The sequence below is a fragment of the Pistacia vera genome, unplaced genomic scaffold (genome assembly GCF_008641045.1).
Source record: "Pistacia vera cultivar Batoury unplaced genomic scaffold, PisVer_v2 Contig1497, whole genome shotgun sequence".
In the NCBI taxonomy this organism is placed as follows: domain Eukaryota; kingdom Viridiplantae; phylum Streptophyta; class Magnoliopsida; order Sapindales; family Anacardiaceae; genus Pistacia; species Pistacia vera.
Window position 1 is genome coordinate 33,144 of NW_022195573.1, and position 21,383 is coordinate 54,526.

Below are 21,383 nucleotides of genomic sequence, written 5' to 3' on the forward strand. Positions count from 1 at the left end.
GGGTCGTTCCTATCTCTATTGGCTTTCTCGGACCACACCATTGGCATCCCTACCCTTCATTGACCAAGACCCATAAGGCTCCTGCCCATCTCGTCAGACCGATCGTCAGCTACTGTTATGTTAGGGTTTTGGATTTCTCAGTTGAATTCGAGCGATTTGGGCAACCAAAACTCTTCTTGCCACCATCCTTGGCATCATCGGCACCTCCTCTTCAAAACCCTAATAACCCCACCTCCTGGCAACTTGTCGATCGACATCCGTGACAACACTGCCTGTTGTCGTGTTTGGGTTGTTTTTCTTAATTGTTTTGGCTCTGATTTCATTGGATTTTGGTTTGATTTGAATTGAAGCGATAGTCGCATAGGTGTGTTTGGGTCATCATGAAAGTACTATTTTTTTGCAGCTTATAAGTACTTTGCAAATCTGCGTGCAGCTTCTAAGCACTTTACTAATCTGCTTATAAGCTGTTTTGACCAAATATATTATCACATTATATTTATTCAATTTGAAAATTCCATGGTATAATTTATTAATTGATAAAATAATATAGTATCATTTTTAGTTATTTTATTTTAAACGCATAAACTACTTATAAGTATTTTAACCAAACATATGGGGTGCGTTTGGCTTCCTGTTTTTATCCATATTCCCAATCCTATTCTTCAAATAATGTTTGGCACATTATTCCAGAAATATTACCCTATTTTTTTTAATTATTTTTAGACCCCATAAGGTTATTAATTTCACTAAATGCCCCCTGAATTTTTTTTTTTTTAAATTAACAAAAACCCCCCCATCAACCCAATTTGTCAGATTCCGGCAACCACCGCCGGTGATAGCCGGAATCTGTACAACGGCCTAAATTCCGACCATAAATGGTCGGAATTACACCGATCTGGCCTTTTCCGGCAAGATCCACCAAGGATCTGGCTGGAAAAGGCCAGATCTGGCCGTCAGCGACGGCCAAAGAAATGGCCGTCGTTGACGGTCAACGACGACCAAATCTTGGCCGTCGTTGACCGAAAACGACGGCCACATCTTTGGCCGTCACTGACGGCCAAAGATGGCCGTCGTTTTGGCCTTTCCGGCCGTCGACGGCCGTAACAGGCCCTTAGATCTGGCCTTTTCCGGCCAGATCCGTGGTGGATCTGGCCGGAAAAGGCCATAATGATGCGTTACGGCACAGATCCGATCGGTCTGTGCCGTAACGAAATTTTCCGGCCAGATTCCGACGGTGGCGACCAGAATCTGACACTGCAGGTGGTAGGGGTGTTTTTGTCATTTTATATAGTAGGGTCTTTAATTAAATTAGTAAACCTATGGGCTTTTTCATAAATTTTTCAAATTTACCTCGTAATACTCCCCTATCCAACAATCCAATATTATCCTCAAAATCCTATCCAAAATACTACACCAAACGCACCCATGACTGTTTAAAATTTTAAATGCTTATAAGTTCAAATTAGCTTATAAGTAATAACAATTTTAATAAGTGATCGCTTTATAGATCTCATGAGAACAGGAATTATCACATTGATGACAATTATCTTGGTTATACTGGAGCCTTGTGATTACAAATGATTTGTCTTCTGGGTTCAATAACGTTTTGCAGATGCTCAACGCAGGAACCGAGTCAACCCAGGATTCACCGTTAAAGAAGAAAAAGCGGGAGTCTGTTTTGGTTGGCTGGGTCGAACTCTCACCGTCGCATATGCTTGGCTTTAACTTCACTCACTCTCTCTCTTTCCTTTTTTCTTTCTAATTTAATATTATCATATTTAACATAATTAACATGTGTTAGAAAAAAAAATCATCTATTTATTCTTGCCAAATTTTCAATTAATGAGAGATATAAATACATATAATACATGCAATTAACGGGCCTTGACTATAGTGTAAATTGTAAAAGCTTAGTTGGACACATGACGATAATTTAAGATGAATTATTAAATGACAAAATCACTTGAGATTTGAAATTTGGGTATAATCTTACAATATAACATTATTAATTTAAAAAAAAAAAATTAATTTAACATAATCCAAAATGGATATGAGTTTTAATTTATGCATTAAATCTTGTTAGTTTACAATTTAGACACTTTACCTAGGGGTGAGCACGGGTAGCGGGTAGAACCGGAACCGGGGGTAAGAACCGGAACCGGAATCGGAACCTACCCAGAACCTGCACTGTGCGGGTAAGTTCCGGTTCCAATTTTTGGGAACCGCTACTGTGCGGTTCCGGTTCCGGTTCTTACCCCCGGAGGAACCGGAACCTGTAAAAAGGGTACCCTGTTTGGAACCTGTAGGGGGTACCCTGTTTGGAACCTGTTTTGGAACCTGTTTGGAACCTGTTTTGGAACCTGTTTGGAACCTGTTTTTTGGAAGAACCTTTGGAACCTGTTTAGAACCTATTTTGGAATCTGGACTATAATGAAATATTTGTGAAATGTAAATAATGGGGGAGTTCTATTATTTTACATATAAAAAAAATTTAAAATAGAAAAAGTTAAATTTTTAGAATAACCTAATTAAATAAAATATACGAATACAATTATATATTACATATAAAAATTACACATATTAAAAGCTTTAATATATTATAATATTAATTTAAAGTTTTGATCAATTAAGTGAATAATTGGAATTATGATCAATTAAAAGTGTTTTACATTTTTAATGTTATTAAAAGAATTATTTTTGAATAAAATATATATTTGATTGAGTAATAATATATTTAGTTATTTACTTCAACTACAAGTTTAGTATATCTATAATAAATTAGTAATTAATTAATATATATGATAAATTGATAAAATTAATAAAATTTAATTACTAGTTAAATATCATACTTAATCAATTATAACATTACATTATTAGTAAATGATATTAATTAATTATAATTTTATAACATTACTTAATTGATTTATAGTATAATTAATTATCATACATTAATTGATTACTACTTAATTAATTGACTTTATTATAAACATTAGTACAAACTTAATTAAATGATTAAAAATTTAATTAATTATAATATTACATTAAAAATTTATAGTATGATTATGTAATAGTAATTCACTATAAATTACATTATAGTAGATTATATAATTAATTATAAACATTACATATTAAATAATTACTTAATGATTATGAGGTATGATATATGTTTTAAACATTAGTAATTACTAATTTGCTACATAAACATGCACAATACTTAAATTAAATGATGAGAAAATTAATTAATTAAACATTACTATAAACATCATTAAACATTAAATAAACATTACATTATAGTTAAATAATTACTCAATAAATTATATTATATATTACATTATATATTATAAATCATTACTTAATTATAGCATTACATAGTTAAATGATATAATTACTAATTAGTTATGAATTTATAACATTACATTATAAATATTAGTAATTTACTAATTTACTATTTATACTACTTAATTAACGATTAAAAATTTAATTAATTATAACATACTTATTATTTAAATTAAATTATTTAATCAATTATAACATTTATTATAAACATTAGTATATTAATCAAATGATTTGAAATTTAATTAATTATAATATTAAATTATAGATTTATAGTAGATTATTTAATCATTATAAATTACATTATACTATTTAGTATGATCATTATTAATATAACATTACATAATAAATAATACTTAATTGATTATGAGTTATGATTATATATTTTAAACATTAGTAATTACTAATTTATTATATAAACATTAGCACAATACTTAATTGAATGATAAGAAATTTAATTAATTATAACATATTATAAACATTTCATTATAAACATAATTAAACATTACATTATAGTTAAATAATTACTCAATTAAATTATAATATATAATATACTTATATTATGATTACTTACTTAATTATAGCTTATATAGTTAAAGATTACATAATTACTTAAAGTATGAATTTAAACATTACATTATAAACATTAGTAATTTACTTACTTACATTACATATTAATTAACGATTAAAAATTTAATTAATTTAACATTACTTTAATATTTGTAATATGATTACTTAATCAATTATAACATTCCATTATAAACATTAGTATATTAATTAAATGATTTGAAATTTAATTAATTATAATATTAAATTATAGATTTGTAGTAGATTACTTAATTCAATTTATAACATCATTATAATATTTATAGTATGATCATAATTAATATAACATTACATAATTAAATAATTACTTAATTGATTAGAGTTATGATATTATATTTTAAACATTAGTAATTACTAATTTTACTACATAACATTAGCACAATACTTAATTAAATGATAAGAAATTTAATTAATTATAACATTACCTTATAAACATTAATTAAGCATTACATTATAGTTAAATAATACTCAATTAAATTATATATTATTATTTACATTATATTATGATCACTTACTTAATTTAGCATTATATAGTTAAATGATTAATAATACTTAATTAGTATGAATTTATAAAATTATATATAAACATTAGTAATCTACTTTACTATTGCATTACTTAATTAAACGATAAAAATTTAATTAATATAACTTACTTTATATTTGTAATATGATTACTTAATCAATTATAACATTCCATTAAACATTAGTTATTAATTAAATAATTGAAATTTAATTAATTATAATATTAAATTATAGATTTGGTAGATGTATAATTATTATAACATTACATTATACTATTATAGTATGATCATATAATTATATACATACATAATTAATTATTACTTAATTGATTATGAGGTATGATATTATTTTTGGACATTAGTAATTACTAATTTACTAAATAAACATAGCCACACTACTTAATTAATGATAAGAAATTTAATTAATTATAACATTACCTTATAAACATTAATTAAGCATTACATTATAGTTAAATAATTACTCAATTAAATATAATATATTATATTACATTAATTATAATCACTTACTAATTATAGCATAATAGTTAAATGATTGCATAATTACTTAATAGTTATGAATTTATAACATTACATTATAAACATTTAATTTACTATACTATTACATTACTTAATTAAACGATTAAAAATTTAATTAATTATAACATTACTTTATATATTTGTAATATGATTACTTAATCAATTATAACATTCCATTATAAACATTGTATATTAATTAATGATTTGAAATTTAATAATTATAATATTAAATTATAGATTTGTAGTATGATTACTTAATTTATTTAACATTCATATACATATTATAGTATGATCATATAATTAATATAACATTACATAATTAAATTATTACTTAATTGATTATGACATTATATTATAAACATTAGTAATTTACTAATGCACAATTTAATCGAATTATTATAATTTTATTAATTTAAACATTATATTATAAATTTATGGTATGATTATTTAATTAATTAAACCTTCTATAATAACAATATTATAATACTAATTAAATGATTAACAATTTAATTATTATAATATTACATTATAATAAATAATATATACTTAATTAATTATAACCTTAATTTACATTTAGTAGATCAATTAATTATAACATACAATTTACATTGTAGTATGATCATTATTTAATTATAACATTACTTGTTTCTAATATTAAATTTACTAAATTATATTGGTATATTATAAATACCCTATTAACCAATTATAACATTAAATTAATAAATTTATAAACATTAATAATTTATTAACTTATCAAATAGACCCCTGGCAAATGGCAATGTTTAGTAATTAATATAAGATTGTTGTTTGTTTAAATGATTTTGGTGAAGTTATTTTAGTGAATTGTATGAGAATAATTGTTTGTGTTTGGTTTTGATTGACGAATTTTGTGAATTGTGATGAATTGATTGAATTCAAGCGTTGCTTAGAGATTACAGGTTATGAGTTACATTGGACACAAATGAATGAATAACGAAAATTTGTTAGGGGTGCATTTGTAAACTTATAAGGTGTTTTGTTATTTTTAAAAATAATAGGGGGGTAATGATTTTTTACAGGGTACCCTGGAAAGGAACCGGAACCTGCATTTAGGTTTCGGTTCCTTGAATTGAAGAACCTGTACTGTGTCGGTTCCGGTTCCGGTTCCTTTTTTTGGGAAATGTACTGTCAGTTCCGGTTCCGGTTCCCTGAAAAAGTGAGGGTATTCGCGAATCTTTTTTTTTTTTTTTTATTTTTTTGTTTTTTTTATTTGATACCACTAAATTTACCGTTAATTTACACAATGCATCATACCCAACTCATCAAATGATCAACGCAAGTCATCAAACGGCTAAAATGAAAGTAATATTCTCCTAATTGCAAATTGCATGTCCGGAGAAGGGCATTAACGTAAAAGAAAGAGAAAGATACCGTTGGAACCCCACTGCTGTCTACATATGCGAGCCAAACATTCTTGCCAGACCCCATTTGAAAAAACAACTTGCAAACTGCCAGTTTTGTTGAGAATCAAACGCGAGAGAACTGTCTGGAAAGGCCGAGAAAATCAAGAAGCGAAGCAAAGAAGCAAGAAAGATAGATTGTACCCTGTCTCCCCTTTGTGAGTTATCATGTGGTGTGAAATTGCTTTAGAGAATCGTTTTTACTTTCCATTGATGACTAATCTGTTTGGTTTCCGAGAAAATTTGAGAAATAAACTGTAGATTTGAAGATTTCTATTGTTTAGGGTTTTAAGATAACCATCATTTTACATCGACTAAGCCCAAGGAAACAGACTCTAATTTGTGGTTTCGAAGTTCAGTTTTCTTCTCTCCCTTTGTTTTCTAGGCTAACAAATTGGGAATAAGGGGAAACTTTAAAAGAACTTCGTAAATTTTAGGAATTAAAAGGGCATAAAATATATTTTGAAATGAAATTATCGGTTTGAGGTTTTGAGAACTTTTTATGAAGGTTTTTAATCTTGAATCTTGACTTTCGTGATGAAATTAAGAAAAGGGTTAATTATTGCTGTTTCTTTCTACATGAAGACTATTTCTAATCTTCCAGAAAAAGTTTGGATGCTCCGTGAGTAAGAGTTTATGTGGGTGTTTAAACCATTTTCTAAGGAGATATAGCACCAGGAATATCCCGTTATTTTATTGTTGTTTGATTTCAAAATGGGTTCCTTTACAACAAACCATTGCAGATTGGTGTTTGAAGATGCACCTTTGTTGATTTGCTTGACAATTCCATTTCTTCTTTCTTAGGTTCTTTTTTCATTTGTATTAAAAATGTAAACCACAACACTGAGTAAATTTATTCAATTTTTTTTCTTTCTAAAGTTCTTGTCTGATATGATACATGTGTTTCTTTCTCTGCAGTGTACTTCTCTGAATTGTTTCACAAACATAGTCAATGGCGTCACAAGTTGGTAGCCTGATTTATGATGAGAATTTGAATGTTCACTATACTGGTAAGTCACCTGTGTTTTCTGTTTGATTTGAGATTTGATTGTTCATTTATTTTCGATGCCCTTATTGTACTTAAATAATCTTCTGTATATTGAAACTTAGCAACTAACTGAAAAATGATACCGAAGGCGAACTTGATTGAAACTCATTATTACATGATTGGCACGTTGTCTTGATTCAAAATCTTCCCATAGCTCCTTTATATGCTTTAAGTGAACTTTTGCATAATGCAGCTCTAGAGACTTGAATCTCCCAATTCGAATTAGAATTCCCCGCAAATCTCGGGCAATATCAATCTGCATAATAGTAAGAGGTTGAACACATGAGCAATTCATAAAGAATTTGTAATAGTTCAAAAACTTATGGCATAAGAAGAAAAATAGACAAACTTGGGTTTCTGTTTGGGTACAGGAGGATGTTGTTTATTCCAAGGAATAGGATTAAACCATTTTGTCTATAGCTGCAATTCTGCAAACACCGTTGTTTCGTGTTTTTTAAGCGAGTAATGTTATATGCACTAACAAAATCTTACTAACCCCGGTACTAACTGACGTGGTAGATGCCACCTTACTTAATTGCCACTTAAGTTTCCCCCAAAAGCTAAAAAAAAAAAAAATTTCAAAATTTTAATTGCCTTCCCCAAATTTATAAAAAATCTCTCAAAATAGTAATCATAAACCACCAGCTATATATCCTTTACCACCACCAACGCTGACCACCGTTGTCCACCAACAACACTGACCACCGTCTTCCACCAGCACTAGTCATTTTTCATTTGCTCAAATGTAACAAAAATGTCTCTGAAATTAGAAACCATAAACCAGCATCTAATTGTCCTCTACCACCAACAGCGCTGGGGCCGTCTTCCACCATCAACACCGGTCGCCATTGTCCACCAACAGCGCTGACCATCGTCTTCCACCAGGACTAGTCATTTTTCATTCGCTTAAATGTACCAAAAATCTTTCTCAAATTAGAAACCATAAACCACCAGCCGTTTGTCCTCTACCACCACCAACGTCGGTCGCCGTCTTCTACCACCAACGCTGGCTATCGTCTTCCACCAATAGCGCGGACCACCGTCTTCCATCAACACTCGTCATTTCATTTGTTAAATTTATCAAAAATCTCTCCCAAATTAGAAACCTATAAGATTGAACCATCTTTTACTTCACGGTATTATTTATGTAGCTTTAGAACAACATCTAGGAACAATATAAGAGCTCGAGAGTCATGATAAAATGTTGTACTTGTTAACATGTGTTGTTTATTTTGTGGTTTGACAATTGTTGGACTATTTCATTACAAAATAGTTTATTTGTCTATTTGTTTCTCTTTATTGCAGGTTGTGCTTTTTTGAAGTATGAGACAAAAGAACAAGCCCTTATGCCTTGTGGTTGAGATTTTATCTCAAAAAATTGTCCTCTGGGTTGCGTATTGCTAGCATTATTTTATGCATTGTTCATGTTCAAGTATACATCTTTCACTTTGCTTATTGGTTCTCTATTTTACTTTCTTTTTAGCTTTTGCTTCTGTTTTGGAAATTTCTCAGTCTACTAACGTGGTTGAGTTCTTGTTGTATCTTGCATAGGGATCAAAAGAGCTTGAGTTTCAGGAAGTTGGATGCTCATGTTCATCAGCTGAAGGGTAGTAGCTCTAGGTGCTTACAGTTTTTTAGTTTTCTTATATTTTAAACCCTATTTGTTGCCTGAAACTCATTTCTAATATAAAAATTATGTATCAAAATGATTGTTTATGTATTTAATTGCTTGTGTGTGGTTTCATTGTTGCTTGTCATATTTTTGCTCCCTTAATGTGGTAGGTTAAGATTGGTGCCTGCATATTGATAGAGGAAGATTATGTGAAGTCTAAGTTATATGCTAGTGATGTGAATGAGTTGCTCATGGATGGTGCATTGATAAATGATGCATGTCTTGATTCTAGAGCATTAGAATTAACTTTCTAATATTGTATTAAGATATTTATTAGCTGTATTTTTTTTCGTGGCAGGTCTCCAACATTCAGCATTAATTTCACGGGAGACTATTGGGTTGGTGCAGGATTTTCTGGTGTTACAACTTTGTTTTTGTAGTTTTGTTTTTATTCTTTGTAGTATTGGGAATTTACAGATTTTTGGAGTTTTAGGTTTTTGCAGTCTCTAGGACATTTTCTCAATAAGTGCAGTTTTTTGTGTGTTGTATCTCCAGCTTGGATCTGCTCTTGAGGTGTTCTGGTGCTAGATCTATAGTTTTTGGCTGTTTGGGTATGTTGGTTGTTGTTGTGCAATGGATGGCGTTGGTGCATGACCAAACAAAGGATTTTGGAGAGCTTTGTTGGGAGATGCAGCAGTAGAAAACTACATTTTTGCAATTCCTAGAAGTATGTTTGGAGCTGCGCTATGTTTTGTTAAGAAGCTTGGCTGTTTGTGCAGTGTGTTCTGGAGTTGTAGCTTCAATGCTGCATTTTGTTGGCTATTAGTGTTTTTGGGGTTGGACGCGATGATTAGGCCTATTATTTTTGCAGTGTCCAGCAGAGTTTGACTGGTTGTACAGTTTTATTGTACAGAACTCTATGCATACTCTTTGTAGAGATGATCGAGCCATGTTTAGTAGAATTACTTGCTGTCTTTTTTGTGATCTGTAAATACTAATAAATATATTATCTTTTTAGTTAAATATTGAGACTAGATTAACCTAAAAATATTTATTTATGGCTAGTCGGGTTTGATGAATTGTTGGTAATTCAATGTTTAATTAAAATTGAGCCTATTTAAAATCTCTATCAATCTCTTCTATTATTATGGATAATATCCATATTTGGAAGAAGCAACAGAATTATTAGGGCAATACAGTCATCCTGCTTCAATATTTTACTTCAATGTTTGTATTACTTTACCAAATTGTGAAGGTTTTTTAAGGATCTAGAAATCAACCTCTATGATAACAATTAACTTTGTTTTTTATCTCTACTCAGCCAAGACAATATATGTATATACATATAATTATATTCATGATAAGTTACTTTTTTTTTTTTTTTTTTTTTTTTTTTTGGGAGTAAACCCAATAATTTTATAAAAGAATAAAAGAATTACAACCTAAGAAAGGGGACTCCCCATTAAAACCAAGAACCTTGGGCATTCCCAAGGGACAAAACAAAAGCAAGGACAACCAAGAAAAGACAATCCTTATACACAAGAGACCAAAGCAACCAAGAGCACCCAAACGTCAACCCTTAAAAGGCCTTTACAAAAAGGACCAGCAAACCAAACCAGAAAAGTTGCACAAGCTTCAAAACCAGCAATCCACACTGTACAAGCTGGGAGGAAATCCTGAAAACAAAAAAGGCACAAACAGCATGGACTACATAAACTGTAACAGACACCCGAAGACTGCACACAACACCAAAGGCAAAGAACAATTGCAATAGCTTCAAAAACTGCACACACGCACAAGTTACACCAGCTACAAAATCTCCCGGACAGAGCAAACAGAAACTGCTGCATCTTTGACCAAGCTAAATCACTCATTCGGCAACAGCACAATTGCATCATAATCCTGCATTACCAGCCACACATCCTGTAACCAACAATCAAAAGTTGCACAAACTGCAGAAAACTCTCGTCAGCAAACAAACACTAGACAACCTATACAGACTGCAACAACCTTTTAGAAATTGCACACATTGCAAAAAGCATAAAACTAACAAACCTGCACAAACTACCCGGAATGTAGCAATCTCTTGGAACCTTCAAAAACTGCAATCATGCATATTCTGCAACAGCAACACAATTACTTGCCTAAAATAGTTACCAAAAGACAAGCAAATAATTCCATTGAGAGGGCACGACTACCTGCCAAAATAGTTACCAAAATTATATATGTTTGAATCTTTTATTATTGACCCCGGAAGATATATCAAGTTGGTGCACCAGAAGTTAAAAACAGAACATAAAAGGCAAATATTTGGCACAAAATACATACTCCCAAAGTTCAGCAGTATTAACTAAAATGCCAACATACAAGAACCAAACCAGTCGAACAGAATTAAACGCAACTATGAATTGGACCCAACTTCTATTTAGGATTTATAAGCCATTCTAAAGCTCTCCTACAATCCTGTTAAATATTTAGGACTACAAAAAATCCAGAAACAAGGAAAAAAAATTCCACGGTTAATCACATACAACACCAACCACAAGTATTCAACCAACAATACCAAATCCATAATTGCTTCCTCAACGGTAGAGCCAAGGGCTTTGAAATGGGCAGCTTCTGGAATCCTAATCAACAAGCAAATAACAAGCATCATTATTTAGAAAACCAGTGTGAATCTTCCAAATAAACATGCATTTCTTCAATGAATCAATTTGTTTAAAAAAAAAAAAATAGAATGAAATAACCCTAACAACTAATTGAAACTAAAAATCAAGCTGAAAAAGATAATAGAGTCTTACCTGTGCCTTCGATTCTCAGCTGGCGATGCGTGGCGGCTTCTGGCGAGGCGTGGAAATGACGAGAGTTTTGTTTGTACTTTGTCGGCGTCTAGCGAGGCGTCACGGCATTTGGCAAGGCGAGGCGTGGAAATGACGATTTCGGTTGGTTTGGTAAGACGTAATAGCTTCTAGCGAGGCATGGAAATGATGGTTAGTCTTTGGTGAGGCGTCGCGGCATCTGGCGAGGCGTGGCGGCATTTGGCGAGGTATGGAAAAGATGATTCAGGTTTGGTTTGTTGGCGTTTGGTGAGGCGTCGCGGCATGTAATGAAATTGGGATGAGATCGGCTGAGAAATTGATTGTGAGATTATAGGTAAAAATTGAAAGGAATGGGGAAAAATTGTAGTGTTTGTATTGTAGAGAAAATGAATTTGATTGAGGTAGTCAATTTAGGGGAAGTGATATTTGAAGAAAAAAATATTTTTTTTTTTTGGAAAACTGACGTGGCAATTAAGTGATGTGGCAATGGGGAAAAAAAAAATATTCGAACCGTTCTCTCCTACAAGGAGCCTGAGGCAGGTCCTAAACCTGATGGACCAAATGTTTTGTCACACTTCTTTTTATTTTTATTTTTTTAAGACTATGGTTGGTAACACGGTGGTATTTGTGTGTTACTGGACTGACACTATCAAGAGAGAAAGCGGGCTGGTATATAAGATTTAATTTGAGATTCACATTCTTCCAAAAAGAGAAGTATTCTTCAAATAATTTCAATTTGTTTGTTTATATTCTAAGTAAATCCTAAAAGACAAACTATATCTTTTTAACCTTTTTCAAAAATAAGATCAAACTTCTTAAATTGAAAAACCATCTTCCATGCATGTTACCTCCAAAAAAAGAGAAAGAAATTCAAGATGAAATTCCCTTTGACCGATGATCAAAAGGCTGACATGGTTTACAATCAGGCAATGTTGATCAAAAGTGTCAGAATACGATGATTCAATTGGATTCTGACAGATTGCCCATTTTTGGTCCCATTAGGACCAATTATGTTACGAAGCCTCACTTTTGATAGCGTTGACCGACATTGGTTGGCGTTCGACCGTTTGCCTATAGTACTAGCAATCACTACTATTTCAATATTTTTAAATTATTTAATTAATTAAATGTTTATTTAAGTTCATTTAGTAATTGGAATAATTTTGTATGCGTATATTTGTTATTTTCTTGTTGAAGGTACCAAACTATCTATTATTTCTATTGAAGATACTAAACTTGTATATTGTCAAACATTTTAATGACTGACTTATTGTATCATTAAAAATAAATAACGTGAATTTCTTTTTTTAATTTTAAAATATATACGTGGAAATTTATGAGAGTTGATGCGTTGACGTGGACTTTTGTAGGGCCGATAAAAACTACAATACTGCAGTTCATTACCTTGATTAAAATTGAAAGTTATCTCATACATAGGGGCTTGCCACACTCTTCCAAGCTCAAAACACGATTTTTCAACACCAATTTTGATGAAGAACAAATCTCAATCCTCAATTTTCCCATAACCATTAAAAGATCTGTAGCACCTAACAGAGCTTCATACGCCTTCAATAACATCGGCTTCACTTCCTGCAATAAACACGACAACCGAATCCAAACAACTCCAAGTTTTAGTTGACACCAGAATTGACAGGAAAATAAATTTTAAGCAAGAGACCTATCAAATTCTTATGTTGAATTAATAAAATAAAAAACCAATGGTTACTTGGTGACGTTGATCGACAGCTCGTTCTCTTTCGTTAAGAATGTGAGATTTTTTCTGCTTTCGTTTTCATTTCTTTGAATTTGAAGAAACTTAGGTTTCGAAGAAACGAGAGTAATATGCAGATTGGGAAACCCTAAATGGGGTATAGCCGTATAGGATTGGTTGAGTACACGAACCGGGTCTATGAAAACCGCATTTGAGTTTTGGAATCGGTAAATACAGGAATCGAGAATGATAGCTCATGCTTATCCTTCTGTGTTGAGTTATTCATTATTTCTATGAAAAGTTATTTGACACCCCAAATGCAATTTAGGTGGGTTTTAATTAGGATAAGTTTTTATTGTAGATTTTATTTATTTTAGGTGGTTTTTATTTAAATAATAAAAAAAGGGGTTAATTTGAGATTTTTTTGTTTATAAATGTCTGAGTCAGCTTTTATTGTCACGTTATAATGTCCAAAAAACACAACAAAATTGTCATGTCAGTGATTTTTTACAGAAAAAATGTCATGTCATCAATATTTAACGCCGTAGGGAAAAATATAAAGTTTGACACCTTCAATAAAAAAAACTTAAGCTCCGTTTGACATATTATTTTTACCTATATTTCCAATCTTATTCCCAAAATATTGTTTGTTTTGTTATTTGAGAAAAAATAGTATTTTTTTAATAACTTTTAGACCCTTTAAGTTAATTAATTTCATTAAATACCCCCAGAAAAAAAGTTTAAAAATTAACAAAAACACTCCCACCCACCGGTGGTTGCCAGAATCTATCACAATGACCTACAAATGACCAGAATTGGCCGGTAATTCACCGATCTGGCTGTCAGCGATGACCAAAGAAATGGCCGTCGTTGACGGTCAAATCTTGGCCATTGTTGATCGACAACAATGACCATATCTTTGGCCATCGCTGACAGCCAGATCTGGACTTTTCTGGCCGTATATCTGGACTTTTCTGGCCAGATCCACCATGGATCTGGCTGAAAAAGGCCATATCGACACTCTACCCGCTAGATTTCGACTGGTCTGCATCGTAAAGCCATTTTTCAGCCAGATTCCGGCGATGGTGGCCAGAATATGGCACTGTGGGTGGATGGGGGTGTTTTTTTTATTTTATAAAATTTTTATATATTGGGGTGTTTAGTTAAATTAGCAAACCTAGGGGTTTTTTTTTGTAAATTTTTAAATTTTATCTCGTAATACTCCCCTATTCAACTACCTAATATTATTCCCAAAATAATAAAACAAACGGACCCTTAAAGTTCTGTACCTTTAATAGAAATAATAGATAGTTTAGTACCTTCAATTGAAAAAAAAATAGTTGGATACCTTCAATAAGAAAAAAGTGATAGTTTGATACCTTCTGATGTAATTAAGCTTATATTCTATAATAGAGCTTCAGTGGACAATTTCAATGGTAATGGTGCTAGTGGTGTTGTCTCACTCACTGCTGGTGGTTTTATCGGTGACAACAATTAGTTAGAATGGTATCAGTAGTGTTGTTCTACTCGTTATCAGTGGTTCACTGGTGACAACTTGTTTGCAACTTTGGGTCGATTTTCATATTCTCTTAATTTTAATTTTTTTTATTTAAAATAAATATTTTTTTATAATAGATTTTTTTTTTTTGAAATACCTAGGTTGTGTTTGTTTAAGTTTTTGGAATAGTATTTTATTATGAATAAGATAAGATTCTAAGAATGCGTTTAATACATTTTTGGAAAATATTTTCTAAAAGTATTTAGATTAGTTTAACTCCTATATTTGTTAATTTAACTAAACACCCCCCATAATAAAAGTTTATAAATTAACAAAAACACCCCACCAACTCAACTATTACTAGCAGTTGGCCACCACCACCGGACCGTGGTTGGAAGTAGCTAGAATGGCATACTAGCGGTTGGATTCGGCTGGTCGTGCGTCGATCTGGCCTTTTCCGGCCAGATCTACAACTAGATATGACTCTCGTTGAAGGCTAGATTTCTGGCTGTTGGTGATAAACCTTTGAAAAATGAAAAAATTGCCATATTTTTTTATTGAAGGGGACATTACGACGTAGTAAAACCTTTGAAAAATTGTATAGCGTCACACATTACAAGTTTATATAAATTTCTTTGACTGAAGGGACAAAGTAGCAAAATGGGGAAACCGCAATAAAGCCCCACCATATGGGTCCTACATAACCTCCCTACAATGCTAGTAGCAACAATGCCGGAATTGGCTGGTGAGTGCACTCTCGTCGATCGATTCCGGCATCATTACGATCCAAACCCCTACCATTCTCTTCCCCGATCATCACTCACTAAAACCTCTCAAACCTTTCTCTCACTGGCCCTGCCAATTGCCAACAATCGTGCGATTAGGGTTTGCGTAACCACCCCTCCCAAGTTAAATTCTAACCAATCACGATTACCAAAATCCAACTTGCTACCACCAAAAGACTCACTAACTTCTCCTTGTCAAAAGCCCCAATATCCTGGATCAAATTTGCCCTCCATTCGTCGGCAAATCGGAAAGTGTATTTTGGGTAGTAAATGGAATATAAATTTGGGTAATAAAGTGATATTTTAAAAGTTTGTGGGTGAAAAAGTGTCATTAAGCATTATTTGGGTGGGAAAAAGTCGTTTACTCTTTATTAAATAAAAAAAAAAAAAATACTTTAATGTAAAATCACTTGAGATATGAAATTTGGGTATAATCTTACATATATAACATTATTAAAATTTTCTAACAATTAATTTAACATAATCCAAAATAGATATGACTTTAATATTTGCATTAAATCTTAAATACATATTGAGTAAATAACTAAAAAATTATGATATTTTCTTGTTTTCTTTTAAACGGTGATCTTGGATTTCCAACTTTATTCATGTACAACTTCGCAATTTAGGCACTTTACCGTTAATTTTACTCGATGCATCATTACCCCTCTCATCAAATGATCAATGCAAGTCATCGTACGGCTTAAAATGAAAATAATATGTCGTAATTGCCTGTCCAGAGAAGGGCATTAACGTAAAAGAAAGAGAAAGTTACCGTTGGAACCCCAGTGCCGTCTACATATACGAGCCAAACATTCTTCGAGACCCATTTCAAATAACAACTGCAAGTTTTGTTGAGAGTGATTTGATTTGTTGATCAAAAGAGAGAAAACTGTCTGGAAAGGCCGAGAAAATTAAGAAGCGAATCAAGAAAGGAAGATTGATCCTTGTCACCCATTTGTGAGTTATTTCTCTCAAACCTCTGAAATTTCTTATTTCTTCTAACGTTTCGTTTGAGAGATGTTATCATGTGGTGCGAAATTGCTTTAGAGAGTGGTTTTTTTCTATCCACTGATGACTAATCTGTTTGTTTACCGAGAAAATTTTAGAAATAAACCCTAGATTTGAAGATTTTTGTTGTTTAGGGTTTTAAGATAACCATCATTTTACATCAACTAAGCCCAAAGAAACAAACTCTAATTTGTGGTTTCGAAGTTCAGTTTTCTTCTCTTTGTTTTCTAGGCAAACAAACTGGGAATAAGGGGAAACTTTAGAAGAAGTTCGTAAATTTTAGGAATTAAAGGGCCGTAAAATATATTTTGAGATGAACTTATTGGTTTGGGTTTTTGAGGATTTTTTAGAAAGGTTTTTAATCTTGAATCTTGAATTTCTTGATGGAATTAAGAAAAAGGTTAATTATTGCTGTTTTTTTTTTTTTAAATCAAGACTATTTCTAATCTTTCAGAAATTAGAGTTACCTGAGGTTTTAAGTTTTGTTGCTTTCTTTCTAATTTATCTCAGCTTTTAGTGGTAACAGGAAAGGTAGTAGTAGCATAAAACCAATTAAATTTTTCAGAAAGGTGTTTTTGTGGTGGGGTGTGTTTGCTTGAATTGTGAACTGAAGACCCAGGCTTTTTCTGGTAATTTGAAAACTATGATGCGGGGATTTCTTAGCATAACTAGCATGGCATTCGAATTGCAGGCCTCATTTGCTTTTTGTTGAGACTTCAAGAAACGAATATGATGAAACATAGAGTTGCTTGCTGGACTGTTTGAGATCATCGTGTTTGATTTTGATGTTGTTTTTGTTGAACCAAATTTTGCATTATTGAGATAAACATAGTACCCGAACACTTTTAGGAGTGAGAAAATAAATCAATGTATTGAGAATTATGAAAAAGTTTGGGTGTTCCGTGGGTAAGAGTTTATATGGGTGTTTAAACCATTGTTGAAAGAGAGATCCATAGCATCAGGATTATCTCGTTATTTTATTGTTGTTTGATTTCAAATTGGGTTCTTTTACAACAAAACATTCAGATTGGTGTTTGAAGATGTACCTTACTTTGTTGATTTGCTTGGGAGTTCCATTTCTTGTTTCTTAGGTTCTTTTTTCATTTGTATTAAAAATGTAAACCACAACACCGAGGAAATTTATTCAATATTTTTTTTCTTCTAAATTTCTGGTCTGATATGATACATATGTTTCTTTCTCTGCAGTGTACTGCTCTGAATTGTTTCACAAACTTAGTCGATGGCATCACAAGTTGGTAGCCTGATTCATGATAGGAATCTGAATGTTCACTATAATGGTAAGTCATCTGTGTTTTCTGTTTGATTTGAGATGTGGTTGTTCATTTATTTTCGATACCCTTATTGTACTTAAATAATCTTCTACAACAGCATCTGCTGGGGGGAAGACCAATGTTTCTAAAGCCCTAAAGAAAGGAGGGCTTGGCGGAAGGAAGCCACTTGGTGATTTATCAAATTCGGTGAAGCCTACTCCCAATCAATCCTTAAAGAAGCCTAGTTCCAACTCTTTTATTGAGAAAGACATCGGTGCCTCTAAAATTACATTTGATGGAAGCAAAAAGAAGAGTTCTAAAGCTTCTGAAAAATCACAGACCAGCACCAGGAAAGTACTTTCTGACATTTCGAATTTTGGGAAGCCTCATCTGCGTGAGGCCTCTAATCTGAATGCGAAACTGAGTGTTCTGGAGGAGGAACATCTCAATGCTTTGGCAGAGGAAGATTTTCTACACAACCATGAAGAATGCCTCAAGGCACGGACAAAAGCTATGGACATAGATGAGTTGCTGATAACAGTTGGACTACATAATGGTAAACAAAATTAACAAACACTTAAATATTTACTGTGGTGGTACTTGAAAAATCCTTAAATCTCTATTGTTGTTTTTGTTCATTGGTTCTTTTGTTTCAGGTTTTTCTAAGCAGTCAGTGTCTCCATGGGTGGCATCTTCAGCATTGGATGATTTTAAGGTCTGTTTTTATTTTGGTTGTTTACTTGTTTCGGTAAAGCTGTTTATTTATGGATTATCTAATGGATGTTAGTTTCTTTCAGTTTCAGCCTACAAGTCCTCCAAGGTGGTTAGAATTGGAAGAGCTTGGAGAACATGGACTCGGAGATGCTCAATTACCTCAGAAAAGTGAACATTTCAGTGATCTTGATTCTCCAAAATCACCAAATCGCTGTATGCAGTGGGATGAAGAAGTCAACTTTATGCTGATAAAGACACCATAATTGCCAAAGCATTGACTTTCCTAGTGCATAGAATATGTCAGCAATTATGGTCGTTTAACTTTTGTGGTAGAATTTGGGTTTGAACTTTTCTTGTAAGGTTAACTTCAGTACTGTGCACATTTGTGGTTAACTTCAGTACTGTGCATATTTGTGGTTAACTTCAGTACTGCATATTGTGTTTGGTTTGAAGTAGGAATTTCTTTGTTTTTAGGACTTGTAGTTATCCTTGTCTACGCTAGTAGGCAAATATTATGCAGCTCCAATGTGATTGTAGTCGAGCAAGTTCTCCGTTAGTTAAGAACTGAAGTTTTTCTTGTGATGACAATTATTTGCTTGTAACTATGGCTTAACTTCGTAGCAATATATGAGAAGGTACTTAATAAGGTGATCGCTTTATAGATCTCATGAGAACAGGAATTATCACATTGATGACAATTATCTTGGTTATACTGGAGCCTTTTGATTACAAATGATTTGTCTTCTGGGTTCAATAACATTTTTTAGATGCTCTACAGTGTCATATGATTATGAAACAAAAGTATAAATAACTGTGGATGTGTTCAGCATGAAAGAAATGCTAACTTTCTATAACAAAAGGTTGTCACTTTGAAGTGATCATGCCGTGAAGAAATTGCAATGAATAATAATAAAACATAAATAGTTCGGACTATAATAACTTAATTTGATTAATTAATAATCTATAACCATTGTTTAATTCATAATTCGATAGTGTAAAATGTAATGAATCTTTTTTTTTTTAATGATCAGGGGTGTTTAAGTTAGCTTACATATATTTCAACTAATTCTTCGAGACCTTAAAATTATTGGTTGGGTAAGCTCAACTATTTTAAATCCATTTCTATTCAAGGTTTCAACGGAGTTTCTTCAAACTTATCCAGGGCGTTGTCCTTTTCTTACTCTTGTTCTTGTCTGTTCTGGAGGTAAATTCTAAGCCCATGAGCCAACTAAGCAACGAAATTAGGCCCAAAAGAAAATAGATCCATCAATGGACGAAGCCGACCCTCCATCATCTGCAATGCACGTCACTACGCAGACTTCTCACATCAAAACCTCATCTCCTTGCTTTTCCACTGCTGTACTAAAACGCAGCACGAGCGTCGCGCAATTTGCTCTAAACGACTCAAGGAAATGGTAGTAGCTCTGAGGCTACCCTCTCTTACTTCACTCTTCTCGTCTCCCTCCGTCTCTCGCCAGTCTCCTGCGATTCTGCGCCGTCGCCACCACATCCTGCCGCCTTTGCGCGCCGCTGGATTCTCTGCTCAGAGCGCTGCCTCGAGTCCGCCGGAGACTGAGGGCCGAGTAGATAAGCAGAAGAACAAAGTGAGTCAAGAGCGAGTTAACCAGGACCGTGTCATCACGCCTAGGTCTCAGGACTTCAATGCATGGTACCTCGATGTTATTGCCAACGCTGAGCTTGCTGACTACGGTCCGGTTCGTGGAACCATGGTTATTAGACCTTACGGTTATGCTATTTGGGAGGCAATTCAGGTTGTTATTATTTTTTGTTTTATGGCTTTTGGACCACACTTTGAGCTTTTTGAAAGCTTATATTTTCAAATTTGAAAATGCTATTAATAATTACATCATACTTTTCAATTTATTGATTTATTTATTTCATTATAAATAATTTGCAGGAATATTTGAATGTCAAGTTCAAGGAGACTGGGCATAGTAACATGTATTTTCCACAGGTGTGATTCTGACCTCTCTGTTTGATTGCTGAGAAAGAGTGAAAAAAAATTTGATTTTATGATTTTAATGCTTTATTGTTTGCTGCACTGACACAGGAAATGTTCAGAAGAAATTTCAAATAAATTATCAAATTATGCTTGTTGATTGTTAAAATGACATTCACGGGGAATTGGGTGTTTTTAGTCACTGTGTATTTGAAGTTTATATATTTGTATCTCACGAAAGGTCAAGATCTTTTGACTTAAAACTTCAAGTGAAAAGAGACATAAGTCCTAAAGCATTAAGCTGCATTAATTTAAGGGTTTAGAGAGCTGCTTAGTTGAAAAACATTAAATATTACTCATTAACTTCAAGTCTTAATCATTGGATTAAAAGATGGACAGTTGAGAGTCTATGTCCTTTTTTCAATCAAAAGATCTCAACCTTTTACAGTTTACTAAAGTTCAGATTAAGGAAATAAGACATTTTTTTTTTGGTATAACATGAAATTGAATCCATTGGA

The 21,383-nt window shown here is 32.3% G+C and overlaps 2 protein-coding genes across 2 annotated transcripts; both read left to right on the forward strand.

The window, feature by feature from the left end:
- Positions 1-18,160: 18,160 nt before the first annotated feature.
- On the forward strand, positions 18,161-19,420 carry LOC116124122. Its single transcript, XM_031409827.1, has 4 exons — positions 18,161-18,218; positions 18,310-18,747; positions 18,848-18,906; positions 18,989-19,420. The coding sequence occupies exons 1-4, from the start codon at positions 18,161-18,163 to the stop codon at positions 19,166-19,168; spliced, it is 735 nt and encodes a 244-aa protein (XP_031265687.1). The 3' UTR covers positions 19,169-19,420.
- An 825-nt stretch (positions 19,421-20,245) lies between these two features.
- LOC116124120 (proline--tRNA ligase, chloroplastic/mitochondrial-like) lies at positions 20,246-20,921 on the forward strand. The gene is made up of 2 exons (XM_031409825.1): positions 20,246-20,677; positions 20,824-20,921. Exons 1-2 carry the CDS (start codon positions 20,318-20,320, stop codon positions 20,884-20,886), a joined length of 423 nt encoding a protein of 140 aa, XP_031265685.1. The 5' UTR covers positions 20,246-20,317; the 3' UTR covers positions 20,887-20,921.
- Positions 20,922-21,383: the final 462 nt, after the last annotated feature.

Coding starts and splice junctions, on each gene's coding strand:
- LOC116124122 (XM_031409827.1), top strand. CDS start 18,161: ATGGCATCACAAGTTGGTAGCCTGATTCATGATAGGAATCTGAATGTT. Junction 18,219..18,309: donor TCTGAATGTTCACTATAATG/GTAAGTCATCTG, acceptor CTTCTACAACAG/CATCTGCTGGGGGGAAGACC. Junction 18,748..18,847: donor AACAGTTGGACTACATAATG/GTAAACAAAATT, acceptor CTTTTGTTTCAG/GTTTTTCTAAGCAGTCAGTG.
- LOC116124120 (XM_031409825.1), top strand. CDS start 20,318: ATGGTAGTAGCTCTGAGGCTACCCTCTCTTACTTCACTCTTCTCGTCT. Junction 20,678..20,823: donor CTATTTGGGAGGCAATTCAG/GTTGTTATTATT, acceptor AATAATTTGCAG/GAATATTTGAATGTCAAGTT.